Source organism: Barbus barbus, assembly GCF_936440315.1.
Source record: "Barbus barbus genome assembly, chromosome: 25".
Classification (NCBI taxonomy): Eukaryota; Metazoa; Chordata; class Actinopteri; order Cypriniformes; family Cyprinidae; genus Barbus; species Barbus barbus.
Window position 1 is genome coordinate 16,452,507 of NC_136753.1, and position 16,223 is coordinate 16,468,729.

At 43.1% G+C, this 16,223-nt stretch overlaps 2 protein-coding genes across 6 annotated transcripts in view; both read right to left on the minus strand.

Moving 5' to 3' along the window:
* LOC306844987 (leucine-rich repeat-containing protein 7-like) overlaps positions 1–16,223 on the minus strand; it is a gene marked incomplete at both ends in the record, with an annotated part of 75,236 nt that overhangs the window by 7,127 nt on the left and 51,886 nt on the right. For 3 of the 5 annotated variants that reach the window (XM_079377459.1, XM_079377462.1, XM_079377461.1), the window contains one exon: positions 15,189–15,419. In XM_079377459.1, the coding sequence (XP_079233585.1) occupies positions 15,189–15,419 (231 nt within the window). Of the gene's footprint in view, positions 1–15,188; positions 15,453–16,223 lie in introns of all 5 variants that reach the window. The other 2 variants (XM_079377463.1, XM_079377460.1) reach the window with 2 other exon arrangements.
* On the minus strand, positions 759–11,872 carry LOC306844988 (uncharacterized protein). The gene is made up of 9 exons (XM_079377464.1): positions 11,688–11,872; positions 11,342–11,576; positions 10,986–11,250; positions 10,709–10,903; positions 10,511–10,587; positions 10,300–10,424; positions 1,468–1,610; positions 1,243–1,391; positions 759–1,162 (listed from the first exon to the last, which is right to left on the minus strand). Exons 7-9 carry the CDS (start codon positions 1,482–1,484, stop codon positions 876–878), a joined length of 453 nt encoding a protein of 150 aa, XP_079233590.1. The 5' UTR covers positions 1,485–1,610; positions 10,300–10,424; positions 10,511–10,587; positions 10,709–10,903; positions 10,986–11,250; positions 11,342–11,576; positions 11,688–11,872; the 3' UTR covers positions 759–875.

Below are 16,223 nucleotides of genomic sequence, written 5' to 3' on the forward strand. Positions count from 1 at the left end.
TAAAATCCACACGGGATCGCAGTCACAAGTTATTACAAACACTAAATAGTGATTGATGGTGACATTAGAAGTGACAGTAGAAGTGTTGTATTAATCTCATTGTCATGTGTAGCTTGAAGTTAGTTACTGCAAAAACACTGGTGTCAAGTGTTAACAAGTTTGTGGTAATTATAAGATGTGATAGCATCATCATTGTTATAATTTTATATGTGCATGTGTGGGAACTGTATCAGAATGCCAAGCGAAGGTGAAAACCTCTGCTGCTGCGAAGTATGACAGGTAGCATAATACGTTTCTGCAATATTTCTCTGTAAGAGGTGTCAAAAACTAAGTGTAATGTTATGGAATGCTAGCACATAGTTTGCGTTACTTGTAAAGTTTAGAATATTTTTTAAATATATTTGTTCTAAAAGCAAGGTCTTTAGTGTTGTTACCTGTTAAGACAACATCTAATATTTCTGTTATAATTTTCTGGAGAGTAATTGTCATAATTTCCTCCTTAGGTTCTAAGACGAATTAACCAGACTCCTGTCCCTCCAATATGCATGGTACACCATCCAAGCTTTGAACCCAACTGCTTAAATCCATATACCCTGCAGAACATCCGCAGGATATATAGAAGTGACTACGTACCAATAAGGCACAGATCAAAAGAGTAAGAGTGTTTTACTTGATAAAGCATAATTTTTTTTACAAATTAATATAACTACGTTTTTACATAACTTGACTCAAGAAATGACATTGAACCCAGTTTTGTTCTGAAATAAGTTTTATATTTAAAAGTTTGTAAAATAGCAATGTACATATTTACAATTTGGGCATGAATATTCTGTTTTTGGACGGTAGGCAATTTCGTCATCTGTCGTATCGCTTTGTTAGCTGGTGCTGGGGCTACTTGGGTCGACATGTCCGAGTTGTAATTCCGTCCTGTGTTGTAGTCCGGATACACTAGGAGTTTCCAGACTCGACTGATTAGTATGTTGGCTTCCGACCACCTCTTGAGTGAATCTGGAGACATGGTGGGCAACTGTTTCCTCCTTTGATGGTCTCTCAAACTCCGAACAAAGGTCTGTGGGAATGGGGATTGACTTTAACTGATCGACAAATGGAGTGGGGTCGATAAACACCTCGAAAACAAGCCTCAATAGCTCCTCCACGTAATCTGCCCCCCAAAAAAAGACCGTCAAATATGTATATAAATATTTTACTTTATTGCAGTAAAAAAAAAGTTTCCTAACTTACTATATGTTGGATCTGTTTTCCAAGGCTTTGCAGTGCATTCTCCCTTTTTGGACTTTGAGAAGACCATTTTGTACACCGTCTCTCCTTCTGAGGTTGTGGCTTGTTCTCTGTTTGCATTCTCATTGTGATGCAGTACTGCAAGGTACAGTCTGTAAGAACAAACAACCAATACATCATAGCCCCACTAAAAAATGTTTAATAATAGTTTTAAAAAATCTGTAGTACCTGCACAACATTCCCATGAAAGGGAACACTACATTTTTGGGTGTGAGGGATGTGGAAAGCCTCTAGTGATGAAGTTTGAAAATGGTGACTCAGCTTCTCCACAGAACCCTCTTGTTGCTCAACCTTGTGAATTGCCAGCGACCCTACATTGTAATGAAAATGTATTATTGTACAATACATGACTATGCAAATGGTAAAATAAATTAATTTGGTTATTAACAGCACTTGTTAGACATTAAAAGGGACCCATACTCGAAATTTGTGCTCTGCATTTAACCCATCCAAGTGTACACACAGTAGTGAACGGAGCAGTGGGCAGTCAATGCTGCGGCGCAGTTGGGGGTTTGGTGCCTTGCTCAAGGGTCTCACCTCAGTCGTGGTATTGAGGGTGGAGAGTGTTGGTTATTTACTCCCCCACCTACAATCCCTTTCGGACCTGAGACTCGAACCCACGACCTTCGGGCTACAAGTCCAACTCTCTATCCATTAGGCCACGAATGAACATCTACGCTGCAAAAAAGGCTTTTCTTACTTAGACTTTTTTGTCTTGTTTCCAGCCAAAATGTCTAGAAAAGCCTTCTTGATTTAAGAATTTTTTGATAAGTAAAAATTGTCTTGTTTTCACAAAAAAAACGGTTATTGTCAAATTCACAATTTCACAAGTCAAAATTGAGAGAGTTTTTGCTTGAAACAAGCAAAATAATCTGCCAATGGGGTAAGCAAAATAGTCTTTTCAAACAGAAAACAAGATGATTTTGCTTACCCCATTGGCAGATTATTTAGCTTGTTTCGAGCAAAAACTCACTTAATTAGGGGCCAAGCACAGAAGGTGCGATGGCACCTATTGTATCTTTTGGTGTTCTATTATTAGGGGCCAAGCAACGAAGGTGCGTAGGCACCGATTGTATCCGTTGGTGGTGGTGTTATTGTTCTGTTTCTTCTTCCGTCATTGCGTCTATGGCAGCCCATGGAACCGATTGCAGGAAAGTTGTCAAATTTGGCACACTGATAGAGGACAGTCTCAACATTAACCATAGCAAATTTGAAGTCTCTAGCGCTACCACTTGTCCAAAATTTCACTCATGTTTATGCTAGTAACTGTTGAACCTTAAGGCACAGAAGGAAAATTATTTTTTCCTTTGCATCCTTGGCACATGCTGAGTCGAATCGTAAGGTTCAGTTTTTTCGCTATTTTCAATTGTTTGTAAAACCTACTTTTTTTGAACTCATCTTAAACGGTTCGTCCGATTTTCACCAAAATTGGCTCAGATCATCTACAGACCATGCTGGCAAAAAAGTTATGGAATTCAAGTCAATTACTCCAACATTAGTTAGAACAAATTCTATGAAATTCTATGATTTGAGGCTATATCTCCGCAAAGGTTTGGCGTATTGAGACCAAACTTGGTGTGTGTTATAACAAGCATGACCTGAGGCTACCTGCAGTGTTTCGGCGCTGTGCCACCTAGTAGAGATCGACCGATATATCGATTTACCAATATTTTTCCTGATATTTAAGCATTTTTCCATAATCAGATATCGGTTTTGTAATATCGGATTACCGATAAACACCGCCATCTTGTGGACATTTTGAGAATTGCGCGCAGGATCGCAATTGCAGCGCATCTGAGGGGAGACGTGACAACAACAACAACGGCGTGCAGGTACTTGATTTGCTGTAGTTGGTAAACTATTTAATATTAGTCATTAATGAACAAATTAGATGTATTACATAAATGCCTGATATATAGTTTATGCAACTTGGCTCTAAGAAATATGATAAATAAGATACTCTGTCAAACCCTGTCCCTATAAAGATATAACTTTGCCTGAAATAACACAGCCATGAATCAGAGCATGTTGGAAATAAAAGCGCTGAATTGAATTCTCTCTCTGTGGTCTATTAGTCTCGTGAAGTCGGAGTCACGTAGATAATCCGTCAAGTCCTCTCCAAATAAAGACGTAACTTTGCATTAATTAAATAATACAGCCATGAATGATTGCATGTTGGAAATAAAAGCATTGAATTTAATTCTCTCTCTGTTGTCTATATGCTCATCATTAGTCTCGTGAAGTCGCTTTCATATTGCAGTTCACTCAGAGGTTGATGCTCAAGAAATGCTCAGCTCGGCCACTGCATGTAACTTTTAACAAGATTCACTTTTTTGAAGCACCCTCAATTGTGTTAACACTTACTATATAACCATTATTTCGTTTATAAACATCTAAATTAATATAACTCTGTGGAAATTCTCTGCAATCGATCGCAGTTTGAGTAGCCTATAGTTCTGTGTAAATGCATAATAAACCGCGCTGTCAGCAGCATAATTTAGAGCATGCCAGTTGAGAAATGCAATAAAATACAATGCTTGTTATATTCCAATATTCCAGAGAATATTATTCAGTGAATTAACATTATCCAGTGAATTATTCTTCACTCTTTAGCCTATTAAACGGCTTATAAACCTACTAAAACTGTAGTTAAAAATGAAGTTATGACTCCTGTCCTTTATTTATTTTCTCCATTTGAAAACATTAGACATTCTACGTTTATTTTGCTTACTGCTAATATTAGTGTTGCTGCTAAAGCTTTTTTATAAATACATTTTTTTATTGTTGTAATACGAAGATTAAATTTAACATGCCAGGGCTCTAGACTGCGACCAAAATGGTCATTTTTTGCTAGTTAAAATTTTACGTGGTCGCATTTGTACGAGTGCCTGGTCTGCGCTGCTCCAAAGCGTCTGCTTCATACAGCGCGCGCTGCCAGCCGCAGCAGCAGGAGTCAGATTTCACTGATCACGTGAAGAGAGGTGCTTTCAGCGCGAGCGCTTCGTGGGTAGAGCCTGGTTCCCCTTCAATTCGGTCACTCTACATTGCTTTGGGAAATACATTTTCCTCGAATATTACTGAAGCCTTATTGAATCACGGCAGTGAAACTGGCCAATGGCGTTCAAGCGCGCGAAATATGAGGGGGCTCGTCACTATATAAAGCAGCGCTTGTACGTCATCCATTCAGAATTTTTTTCCTTCAGCAAGAAGCCTATCAAAACAATCTACTACTCACCGTGATCTACACGCTGCAGCGGACACGACTTCTTCCCCTGCTGTGTTCCAGTGAGCTTCGGACGAACAAAGATGACCTCTCGCGATTGCCTCTCCTGTGTAGAGCCAATCGAACCCTCTGATGGCCACGAATCGTGCGTCTTCTGCCTGGGTCGCGCCCACGCAGAGGCGGCGCTCGGGGGGTCGGACTGCCCCCACTGCGGAGATATGAGTCTCCGGACTCTCAGGCTCTGTGTGGCCATCGTCCAAGGCGATGAACTCGCCCAACTAGCTCTGCTGCGCTCTTCCTCTGAGCCAAAGAGTAAAGTGCCGCGAGTTTCTAATGCGGATCTGTCCGGGTCGGGTGACGAGACCGCGCCGGCTCAGTGCCCACACGCTTCTCACCCCCCTGCTGCAGGTCCCCTTCCAGTGCGCTTCATGGCCGCTGATCTCCGCCCCTCCCCCAGCGCGCAAGATGTGGTGTCTTTCGGAGCCATGGAAGAGGATGAGGATGATGCCATCTCGGTGGCAGCGTCTGCGAGAGAGGAGTGGGTCCAACAGCCCACTGGATTACACTGCGCCCAGCAGTGACGCTGGGGACCTCCATCACAGTGATGTTGAGCTCCTACACGTCCTGACCAAGGCGGTTGATAGCTCGGTCTGGAGTGGGCGCCTCCTACCGAGCCGGCCAGAAGCCGTCTCGACAAGTGGTTCCTCCAGTCAGACAGCGGCCGAAAGGACACCCCGCGGAGACCTGGCCCCTTTTTCCCGGAGGTGCACGACGAGATAGCGAAGTCGTGGCCCCTGGATGAAGGTGGCCCGGACCCTGAAGTCTTCAAAGAGCTCCGACGTGCCACAGATCTGGCCCTCAGAGCGACGAAGGTGACAGGTCGAGCGATCGGCCGCAATATGGGGAATCTTGTGGTGCTGGATCGTCACCTGTGGCTGACTCTGACCGAGTTGAACGATTCAGAGAAGACGGCTCTTCTGGACGCTCCCGTGAATCCCTCAGGTCTCTTTGGAGCGGCGGTAGAGACGTTCACGGAGCGCTTCGTTGAAGCGCAGAAGCAAACGAAGGCCATTAGCCACTTCTTACCAAAGTGCGCTGGCGCGATCCCTCCTGCGCGTTCCCGCTCATCCTCAGCGCAGCGCGCGGGAAGACCGTTCGCCCCTCCTACTGCGGTTCGGCGCGAGCATGAGCCGGCGGTGAGGTCAAGACAGCCTTGGCCGAAGCGCCGCCAGGGCTCGAAGGGCCAGAGACCCCGCCCTGACAGAGACAGCAGGCCACCGGCTACGGAATTAAAGCCGCGTTCCTGATGTTGTCTCTCGGAGGAGGAAAGCTACACTCAGCACCGAAGACGAGCCACTGAGAAAGTCTGCTCGCTCCGCTGTGTGTGTTCACCACGCCACCTTGCCTGTGGCGGGCGGCGAGAACAATTGTCATGTTTGTGTTTTGACTGTTCCACAGTGCAGTGCAATAAAGTAAAAAAAAATACAAAAATCACCTCAATATCAGGGCAATTTTCCTCTCACTCCCCTCTCCCCCATCACTCACTCTCACACTCGTGTGGCATTAAACTCCCCGCTCCCCAACGGCGACTTATCCCTCACGGTGTGCAGTCCGCCTCGCCCGCTGTCACAGTTCACAGAAGCGTGGCAGGCACTGCCAGGGGTATCAGAGTGGGTTATGAAATCAATAAAGAACGGCTACACGCTTCAGTTCTTCCGCAGACCTCCCCGTTTCTACGGTGTGTTAATGTCCACTGTACGGGAGCAGAATGTCTCAGTTCTGCGAGAGGAAATTCACAACCTTCTCGCAAAGCGCGCTGTAGAGGCAGTCCCCCTCACAGACCGCGAGAGGGGCTTCTACAGTCGTTATTTTCTGGTGCCAAAGAAAGTCGGCGGGCTCTGCCCAATCTTGGACCTGAGACCGCTGAATCGCACGCTTTCAAAGCGCTCGTTCAAAATGATTACGCTGAGACAAATCCTCTCACATATCAGAACGGGAGATTGGTGTATCTCCGTGGATTTAAAGGATGCTTATTTTCACATTCAGGCAGCCCCCCGCCACAGGCGCTTCCTGTCATTTGCATTCGAAGGGATAGCGTACCAATTCACGGTCCTGCCCTTTGGCTTATGTCTGGCCCCTCGTACGTTTACGAAATGCATGAATGCTGCTCTCTCTCCTCTGAAGCAGAGCGGAATGCGCATCCTGAACTATCGCGATGACTGGCTAGTGAAAAAAAAAAAGAAAAAAGTTAGCCCAGTCAGAGAGAGCGCGCTGCTCAGCGACAAACTCAGACTCCTCGCTCACGTTCAGAGCTTAGGACTGACTGTAAATATGCAAAAGAGCATGCTGGTACCGAGCCAGAACATCTCCTTTTTAGGAGTAGAGCTGAACTCAATAAAAACGCGAGCGCGTCTGTCGGAGGAGCGCTCACGAAAACTGATCAGTTCTCTCGCAGTCTTCAAACTAGGGCGTCTCCCCCGCAGAAATGCTTTCAGAGGACGCTCGGCCAGATGGCTGCCGCCTCGACAGTGTGCAATCTAGGGCTCCTACATATGCGTCCGCTTCAGCTCTGGCTAAAGAGCCGGGTGCCACAGAACGCATGGCGCACGGGCACCTTGCGCATCAAAGTGACGCGCGACTGTTTGCATACGCTGAACCCTTGGCGCGATATGACTCTATATCGCCGGGGTGTTCGTATTGGCCAAGTGATCAGGAGAAATAACGTTACGACAGATGCATCGAGTACGGGTTGGGAAGCCGTATGCGATGGCAGACCAGCCTTCGGGACGTGGTCAGAAACGGAGAAGTCATGGCACATAAACTGTCTGGAGCTCCGTGCTGTGCACCTAGCGCTCGAGTGCTTTCTCCCAGACATTCTTCACCGTCACATTCTCATCAGGACGGACAGCATGACAGTGGTAGCGTTTATAAATCACCAAGGCGGTGTGAACTCACGACCACTGCTGCAACTGGCGAGAGACCTCCTTCTGTGGGCAGATCGACAACTCCTCTCCATCCGGGCAGTACATGTCCCCGGACGCCTGAACTACGGCGCGGATTTACTGTCGAGGGGCGGGATAATCCACGAGGAGTGGAGATTACACCCTTTGACAGTCAAAATGATTTGGAGTGTATTCGGCAGGGCGGAGGTGGATCTCTTCGCATCAGCGGAGAACACTCACTGCCCGCTGTTTTATTCACTGACACACTCTCCCCTGGGAGTGGATGCACTAGCTCACAGCTGGCCGAAAGTACGCAAGTATGCCTTTCCTCCAGTGAAACTTCTGCCTCGCGTGCTTTGCAAAATCAGAGAGGAAGAGGAATCTGTTCTGTTAGTGGCACCAAAATGGCCCAATCAGCCGTGGTTCCCAGAACTGGTGGAGATGCTGGTAGCCCCCCCCCGTGGACTATCCCACTGAAGAGGGACCTTCTCTCTCAAGCACAAGGGACGATTTGGCACCCAAATCCGGAGTCATGGAGCCTTCATGTCTGGCCGCTCGACGGAGCTTGCCAGTAACAGATGCGCTTCCTCAGCGCGTGCTGAACACTGTATCTGAGGCTAGGGCTTCACCGGAGTTAACTCCGCCCCTGATGTGACGCGGCATCGTCTAGCTGACTTTACATGGTTTCGACTAGGTCCTGTAGACCTGAGCTGTGTTTACTAAGAGCGCCAATATCATTGCCGTTCTCATTACGGCTCCGAATGTGAAACTTGACATACTTAGTCGAGCTTGGCTCCATCGCTGTGACACGGCGGGATTTTATACGTTACGTTTATACATTCGGTGCATCATGCCGAGTCGAACCAATTTTCCCATGTCAGCCATTTTGGACGTCGGCCATTTTTTATTTTGTAGTCAAATGCTATATTTTACGAACGCATTGACGTATCATTACAAAACTTGGAATGGGTCATCAGCACGATGCCCTGAAGGAGCCTGAGAAGTTTCGAGCCAGCGCCACCTAGTGGTAAAATCAAATATTCACATGTTTATAACTTTGGGTGTGGTAGACTTATTTTCACGAGAGTCACCTTTTTAGACTCCTGAATCATTGCCGAGTCCAGCAATACCAAACTTGCCAGGTTTTGTCTTATGGTTTGTGCAACGTTGGATTTTAGCACTTAAAAACATTTGCCAATATCTTGGAAACAGTTACTCCGATTGACACGAAACCACCATAGGAAATTTGGAAACATAGCGTGCCGGCAACATGGTAATGCCCAATTGCCAAAATTTTGATAGTAAGCGCCACAAAAATGCAAACAAAGTCGGCAGTCAGTCATTTTTTTTCTCTTCTCCTGTACAAAAATGTGTATAACTCCAAAACAAAATGAGATATTTTCACCAAATTTGACGCACACATGTATGGGCATATTCTGAGGACACACAAAAAAATTGGTGCGATTTTGACTCTTGGTGGTGCTATAATTGACCAAAACATGAAATTACCATTGACTACAATAGAGTATTATGATATAAAATGTTATATTTTTCGAATGCATTGGTGTACCATTACGAAACTTTGTATGTACCATCGAGACCATGACCTGAAAGTACTCAAAAAGTTGAGACAGTGCCACCTTGTGGTCAAACGTTATAATGAAATTTCAAATAAATGCTAATAGCGTTCTGTAAATTTAGCCTATTTTAATGAGACTTGTATTAATAAATGTTTTGGGTCATGCTGAGAACAGTGATACCAATGTTGCCATAGTCAGCCAAACTTCCTGTCTGCCATTTTGATTCATGTTGAAATCCTACTATTTCGAACTCCTCCTCAACCGTTTGTCTGATTTTTCACCAAAATTGAGTCAGATCATCTTCAGACTTTGCTGACAAAAAGTTATGGATTTTTGACTTGTTTTTTCTGATAAGACAATTTTTACTTGTCTAGAAAATCCTTCTTGATTTAAGAATTTTTAGATATTTTGGCTGGAAACAAGACAAAAAATCTAAGTAAGAAAAGCATTTTTTGCAGTGTATAATTACCTAGTTCAAACCATTTCTTTGGATCATTGGATACCCGATCAGGATGTTCACACCTTGGAAAAATGGAATTGTTGTGAACATGCACATTCTGAAGATGGTTCACCACTGAAGTTCACTTGGCCACCTTCTCTGGACCTGATGTGGATGAAGTAGCGCACCAATAAACATGGTTCCTAATGCTATGTTGCCCCCTCTTCAGCAATGCACAGTCCTTGTTTTTTGACAGTTTTTGTAACTTCTTAGACAAACCTGATTTACAGAAAGTAAGGAATTAGTGCCAAAAAACATTCGGTTTGCGTTTCCACTGCAGTTTAGTACCGCTTTAGAGTGGGCAGGATTATTCACGTGCCGTTATAGTTGCGCCGGCTCTACTGCCATGACTCCTGAAAAACTTACGCGTTGCTCCATCAAGCTCTCGCTGGATCCGCTCCTCGGCTATTAACGAGAGGAATGTCTGTACTTCCTCAACAGACAACGAAATAGCCATTTTTTGATTATTAAAAGAAAGGTGCGCTCATTCAGAACAGTTGCGTTCGATTCGATCCTTTGCTGGCTGTGCCGATTTAAATCTAGTGGGTATGTTGTGTATCGTGCCGCAAGTTCAATGACGCAGACAGTGAAGATTTTATCCGGCCAATCAGTGATCAGCAGAGTTTACACGTCACGTTTTGGTAACGGTACGGTTCGCTTGGAACCTCGGCCAAGGTGCTACTAAAAAAAGTATCAGGTTCTGTACCCAGTGGAGACCCTCCCCACCCCCCACATGTGAGCCGTACTGAACCGTACCGTGCCGTACCATACAGTGGAAAAGCGCCAAATGTAGTCCACTGCTAAACTGTTACACTCCAACAGATCCAGACATCTCTTGAGGCCTCTTTCTCCATGTAATAACTTCCGCCAACTTCATTGCTCTAGGTATGCAGCAAAAAAAAAATTGTAACATAAGCAATAAAATGTTAAAGGTCAGTCATGTTTTTATATAAAACCGATAACACACCTGAACAAGCTGGAGGTCCAAAATCGTGTTGCTCTCCATGTGCATTACTGTGTAGCTACCTTATTTGGCTGAATGCCCTACATATCATGACAAGGATGCGGACATAATTATGTTTCAAAATGTGATTTTACAAGGTTCAACAATACATAATTGAAATATATATATTTTTTATTCATTTCCGACAGACTCATAGTTTACCTGGTGAGTCTGCATGCATGTCTCCAGTTACTGCATTTATTCCAGTTATACAGTTATAGTTTCCCATCTGTTGGAACTTCTGGAACAGATTTTGTTGTTGACTTTTCCAAGTGTGTATAATGGCTGGCTCTAAGAAACTACGACAATGTCTTCTGAAAGTGTCATATTGGAAAATTTCTCCATGGCATTGCAAATCTATGAATACAGAAAAGTAGTAAAATGGTAATATAGAGAACACAATCTGAAATTGTGCAGACTTAGTTTTATACATGCGTACCTTTTGTACTTGAATGAATGATCCTCCTGTAAAATAGGTGGCTGCAGATAAGCGAAGGGTGTACTTCCAGCATGTCGGCTGGCTATGCTATTTCCTGAGGTAACTACATTTGGGGCAAAGCTGGCTCATTGCCACAAATGTACCCATTCGGTGTGTCTACACATCAGACTTTGACTTGCATATGGGACAGATTGCAAAAAACTCAATCAGACAGGTTTCGAAAACAATATATTTTGTGTCACCATGTATAGACCTTTGCACAAACCTAAAACAAGAAAAATAAATACTTATGTAAATTTACCTTTCCATCTTTTGTTTGTAAACCCTCTTAGTACCATAAATGGTGTATTACTTACGACATTTCTGATTGCTCTGAAACTGTAGAGTCGCCTGGGTTAAAAGTTGAGTCGTGAGGTTCTGTTTGGAGTTCGTCTCTGTTAAACCCTTCCTCCTCCTCGTCCTCCAACTCCAGACGAGGTCTTTTGAGTGGTCTATAACTATGACTCTTTACAGGTGTGGATGAGAATGGAGCATAGAAAGTTTAAGTGATTACCGTTCCAATTGTCACACAAGAAACCGTTGCCTGTGAGCCTGAAAATAAAAACATTAACACACACAATCATTTTCATGTAGTGCAAAAATAAACACAAAGTATGACTTGAAAAAAAAATACTGCAACACATTTATGTCTGAAATATTCACCTTTGCTTCTCATGTGTATGTCTTTCAGTGTACTGCCGGAAAGTTGAGTGCCAACTGATATTTTAGCCAATTCAGTTGTTTGTTGCCACTGTCCTAAATTGCGGAAGGTCAGTCTGACAAGCCACCTCATTACGTATGCCTGTAGTTGAGACGGGTTGTGAAACAATGTGCTGCTGTGATGTACTCTAAAAGAAAAAGTAGAAAATTATAATTACAAACTAAAAGATAAGTACACAGAAAACATTTGATAAAACACTGTATTACGTTTATAAACAACATTTTGTACATCTAATTCGATAAAAATTTAGAGACCTTGAAAAATCAAAGACCTTGTACCCAAAAAGTAAAAATCGTTGACATTACTTTAGGGTAGTCTCGCGTAGCCAGACCTTCAGACTGACGGCTGAAGGTCTGGATAGATGGCAGCTTTCATTGGCCAAGGCCCGCCCATGATGTCGTTTGACCGACATGTAAAACAGCCGATCATAGTTTGTTTAGGGGCGTGGAAATGTCGCTACAATTACAGTGTGTGTAAACCTCTCAGATGCTTTTTAAAGATTCTATGCCGCGAACTTAAAATATTTCACATACTTTTGAAAATCCAGCGTGTAGTTGACCCTGATAAGCGCTCGTCGTCACAGTTGTAAACACATGGCTTTCTTCTTTCGTGAGGGGGTTTGGCGTCACGGCATCTTTGTTTCCAGGCGGAACGTTAAAGAACACCACACACACGTCTCCTGGAAATCCTGTATAATCTAACCAATCCTACGACGACTTCGAAACTCCTGAAGTGTTTCCAGAAAAGTGTGCCATATCAAAGACTAGAATACTTAAAGAGACTTAGGCCGAATGCATCAGACGTTTAGTCAACGATCTGTGGGCATGACGTCTGAGGCTGAAACTACTTGTAGGGTGACCACCTGGCTATTGCTCTTTTGCAGGACACGAGGGAGAGATAACTTACTACTACTCACTACTAAAGTGAAGTGACATTCAGCCAAGTATGGTGACCCATACTCGGAATTCGTGCTCTGCATTTAACCCATCCAACGTGCACACACACAGCAGTGAACACACACCCGGAGCAGTGGGCAGCCATTTTATGCTGCAGCGCCCGGGGAGCAGTTGGGGGTTCGGTGCCTTGCTCAAGGGCACCTCAGTCGTGGTATTGAGGGTGGAGAGAGCGCTGGACATTCACTCCCCCCACCTACAATTCCTGCCGGCCCGAGACTCGAACCCGCAACCTTTGGATTACAAGTCCGACTCTCTAACCATTAGGCCACGACTTCCCCACTACTTACTACTGCTCACAGTTGGGCACACCTCTATGTTGTAAACTTCAACATTACATAATGCATTACGCTGTGTGTAAACTAAAGTCATGCGCAATCCTTTATCATTAAGTTACACCAACTAATAAGACAGACAGACAGTCAAGCTGCATCAATCGACAAATGTTTAGACTACAGTGGGCCCACAGCTGAACAGAACTACAGAAACGGGAGTTAGCCGGTTAGCAAGACTCTTCAGGGTTTACACAACATAAAACACACAACTATGTATTTTGAACGATCGCTAGAAAATACAATAATCAATTATTAATCATACTTACAGGAAGAGGTTCAGAGGAGCAAGCAGGTCCAAATAAACTGGGCACTGATCCATCTTTTTAGAGCAAGGGTTTGGTGAATCCCGTGTTGAACTCCCCGAGATTGGAAAAGCAGCCGTCAGTAAAATGAGGGTAACACAAGATTGGAATTGTACTGCTGAGGTGTTGTTGAAATTTTTTTTATCTTAACCACTGATTCTTTGTAGCTTCATCTTTTGGAAGTGAAAGTAAAACACATTTATTCGCACAGTGTAGGATACATGATGTTAACCACATGGAAATTTTACTGTGTTTGTGGGTGGGCAAGTTGTTTGTGACGTAAAACGTGGGCGGACATTATATAAATGTGTTACTTCGTGACATATAACAGAATAAGATTCGAATTCCTGACGACTCGTTTAGGCGATTGCGAGCCAACTTTTTTTTTTTATAGACAATATTATTTATTGTGCACTGTCAGCTTCACAACTTTGCAGGTAGTTTGTTCACATACAGCTACATGACACTGCACGAAAGGTAATATTCGAAAAGGCATAATATGGGCACTTTAAATTTGCAAATTGTGTGTATTGATGTCTTTCCACGGCTGAAATAAAATACCTTCTGTTCACAGGCGGAGGGGGAACTGATTCCAGGGTAAGGCTAAAATGTGCCTAATGTTAGTGTAATCTATTAACCACTTAATAAAAATAAAACAAGGTAAATTTTACTCTCTCGCAATTTGCGAGTTTATATCTCGTAGCCAATTCTGACAAATTCTGTCCAATTACCTTTTTTTTTTTTCAGTGGTGGAAAAAGGCTTCCATAAGTACCAGATATGGGTGTCATGTCACAAAATATTTTTAATATGACTGAATTTGTATATAATGTGATAATTTAATAAAAACATTGTAAGTTACTAATTCTAACGCTTTCATTTCCACATTTATTCAAACAGCACATAAATTATATACAAAAAGCAAGCAAAGAACATTTACATTATCAAAGAACATGACTGACTTCAGTCTACCGTGAGTTTAAGCAGGCTGAAAAAACTCCCCCATAATAATCAAAGCTGCCTACAATGTCAACTGAATCTCTTACATCGTACTTACGTACATTTCCACTTTGCCGTTTATGATGAGAGAGTTTAGAATTCAGTCAGCGTGTGCACGCTCAACACAACTCGGCGTTTCAGCGATAATGCTTCTGATTGGCCATTGTATTCATAAGCTCAGCAGAATCATGTATGATTTGTTATTTTGCAGAACGCTGTAAAAACGCATAATTTGATGCGTCATTAGCAGATCTAAATTTAATGCTGCAATTGACACTTCATTTCATTTCCACTTTATTTTGTGACATCCTTAATAGATTTAGTTTAATTGTACAGGGGCATATTTGTCCAATTTGGTGGCATTTTTGCCCCAAGCCACTGTTGATTTCAGACCCGTGGCCAGGGGAAGGCTAAGCCTTGCCCAGCCTTACACGCTCTGCCTATGCTTCTGATGTTCATTCCTGTTTATTTTGTGCTTTAAGGAAATAAGAAAAGATTATCGGTTCACGTGCCGCTTGAACTGAGGCACTACAGCGAGCTGTCACAACACATTAAAGAGCCACAAAACAGTATTTATTGTTTGAATTTCTCAAAAAATTACCACATTTTAAAACTGAGACTGTGTTTCATACCAGAAGTAACCTGCTATCTCTTGTCTGTCGGCACATTGTCAGTTTCTCTTTGCTCCGCAATGTATTTTTCACTGCGTGAGAACATGATGTGTGACATGTCGGACATAGCAAAAGTAACAAAGGGAGTCTTTGTGAAGGGTTAATTGGTCTTCTTTCTTGCATCCATTTGTAACTGTCCATTTCTTGGCATTTTATTTGAATTTATTCTGAGAGAGGACCTGTACCTGCTCTGGAAAGCCATCCATACTCTTCTGGCCTTTAGTCTGGATGAAGCAGCGGGCACTCTGAGGCCGGGGGCTGGTGGTGGGGATGGGCATGGGCAGAGGTGACTGGTACTGCTGGATGGACACCTTGTTGATGGCCCCCTCATACTGCTGGTCACGGGCCGTCCGGTGGGAAGGGTTGGCTGAGGTTATCATCATAGTCTGTTGTTGATGGGGATTGTGAACACCAGGCTGTGGGCAAACATTAGGCAAACATTTAATGATGTAGACTTCATACAGACGACAAGCTCCTTCATATCATTACAGGCACAAAGACATGTATTAGCTACACAGTACCTTATGACATTTTGATTTCCCTATTTAATTTAATTAGAATTTTCTTCATAACACTAAATGTGTCAGCAGAAGCAAAATGTTCCACAATATTGAGCGACAACCTAAAGACATTCACCAATAGAGTGAGGTTGCTAAGGAGACCGAGCGAGAACATGCGTTGTGAAATGAATCACGACAGCAGGTAGTAATTAACCCTGGCATTTGAAAAAATAAACGTGGCAATCACGATACAACAGAGATGTCTATCTCACAGATAACAGGTTAAGCCAGAGGAAACTAAAGAGTAGAACATGACAGGGTTTAATACTTGGGAGACATGTGGGTGTCTCTCTAAAAAACTCATTGTGGAAATAAAACTATAATGAGATCCAGACTATTGCAATGAATCATTTCAGCGCAAGCATGGCTTATGGAGAAAAAAAAAAAACAGGATCATTTCAGAGGTGAGAAAGTTTTAGCATTATTGCTGACAATTTATCTTATTATCTGAGACTAGGTAGAGATCATTTTGCAAGATATATATCTTTTTAATTTTGTGTTGTTTTTATATATATATATATATATATATATATATATATATATATATATATATATATATATATACATATACACACACACAGTGGGTACGGAAAGTATTCAGACCCCCTTACATTTTTCACTCTTTGTTATATTGCAGCCATTTGCTAAAATCATTTAAGT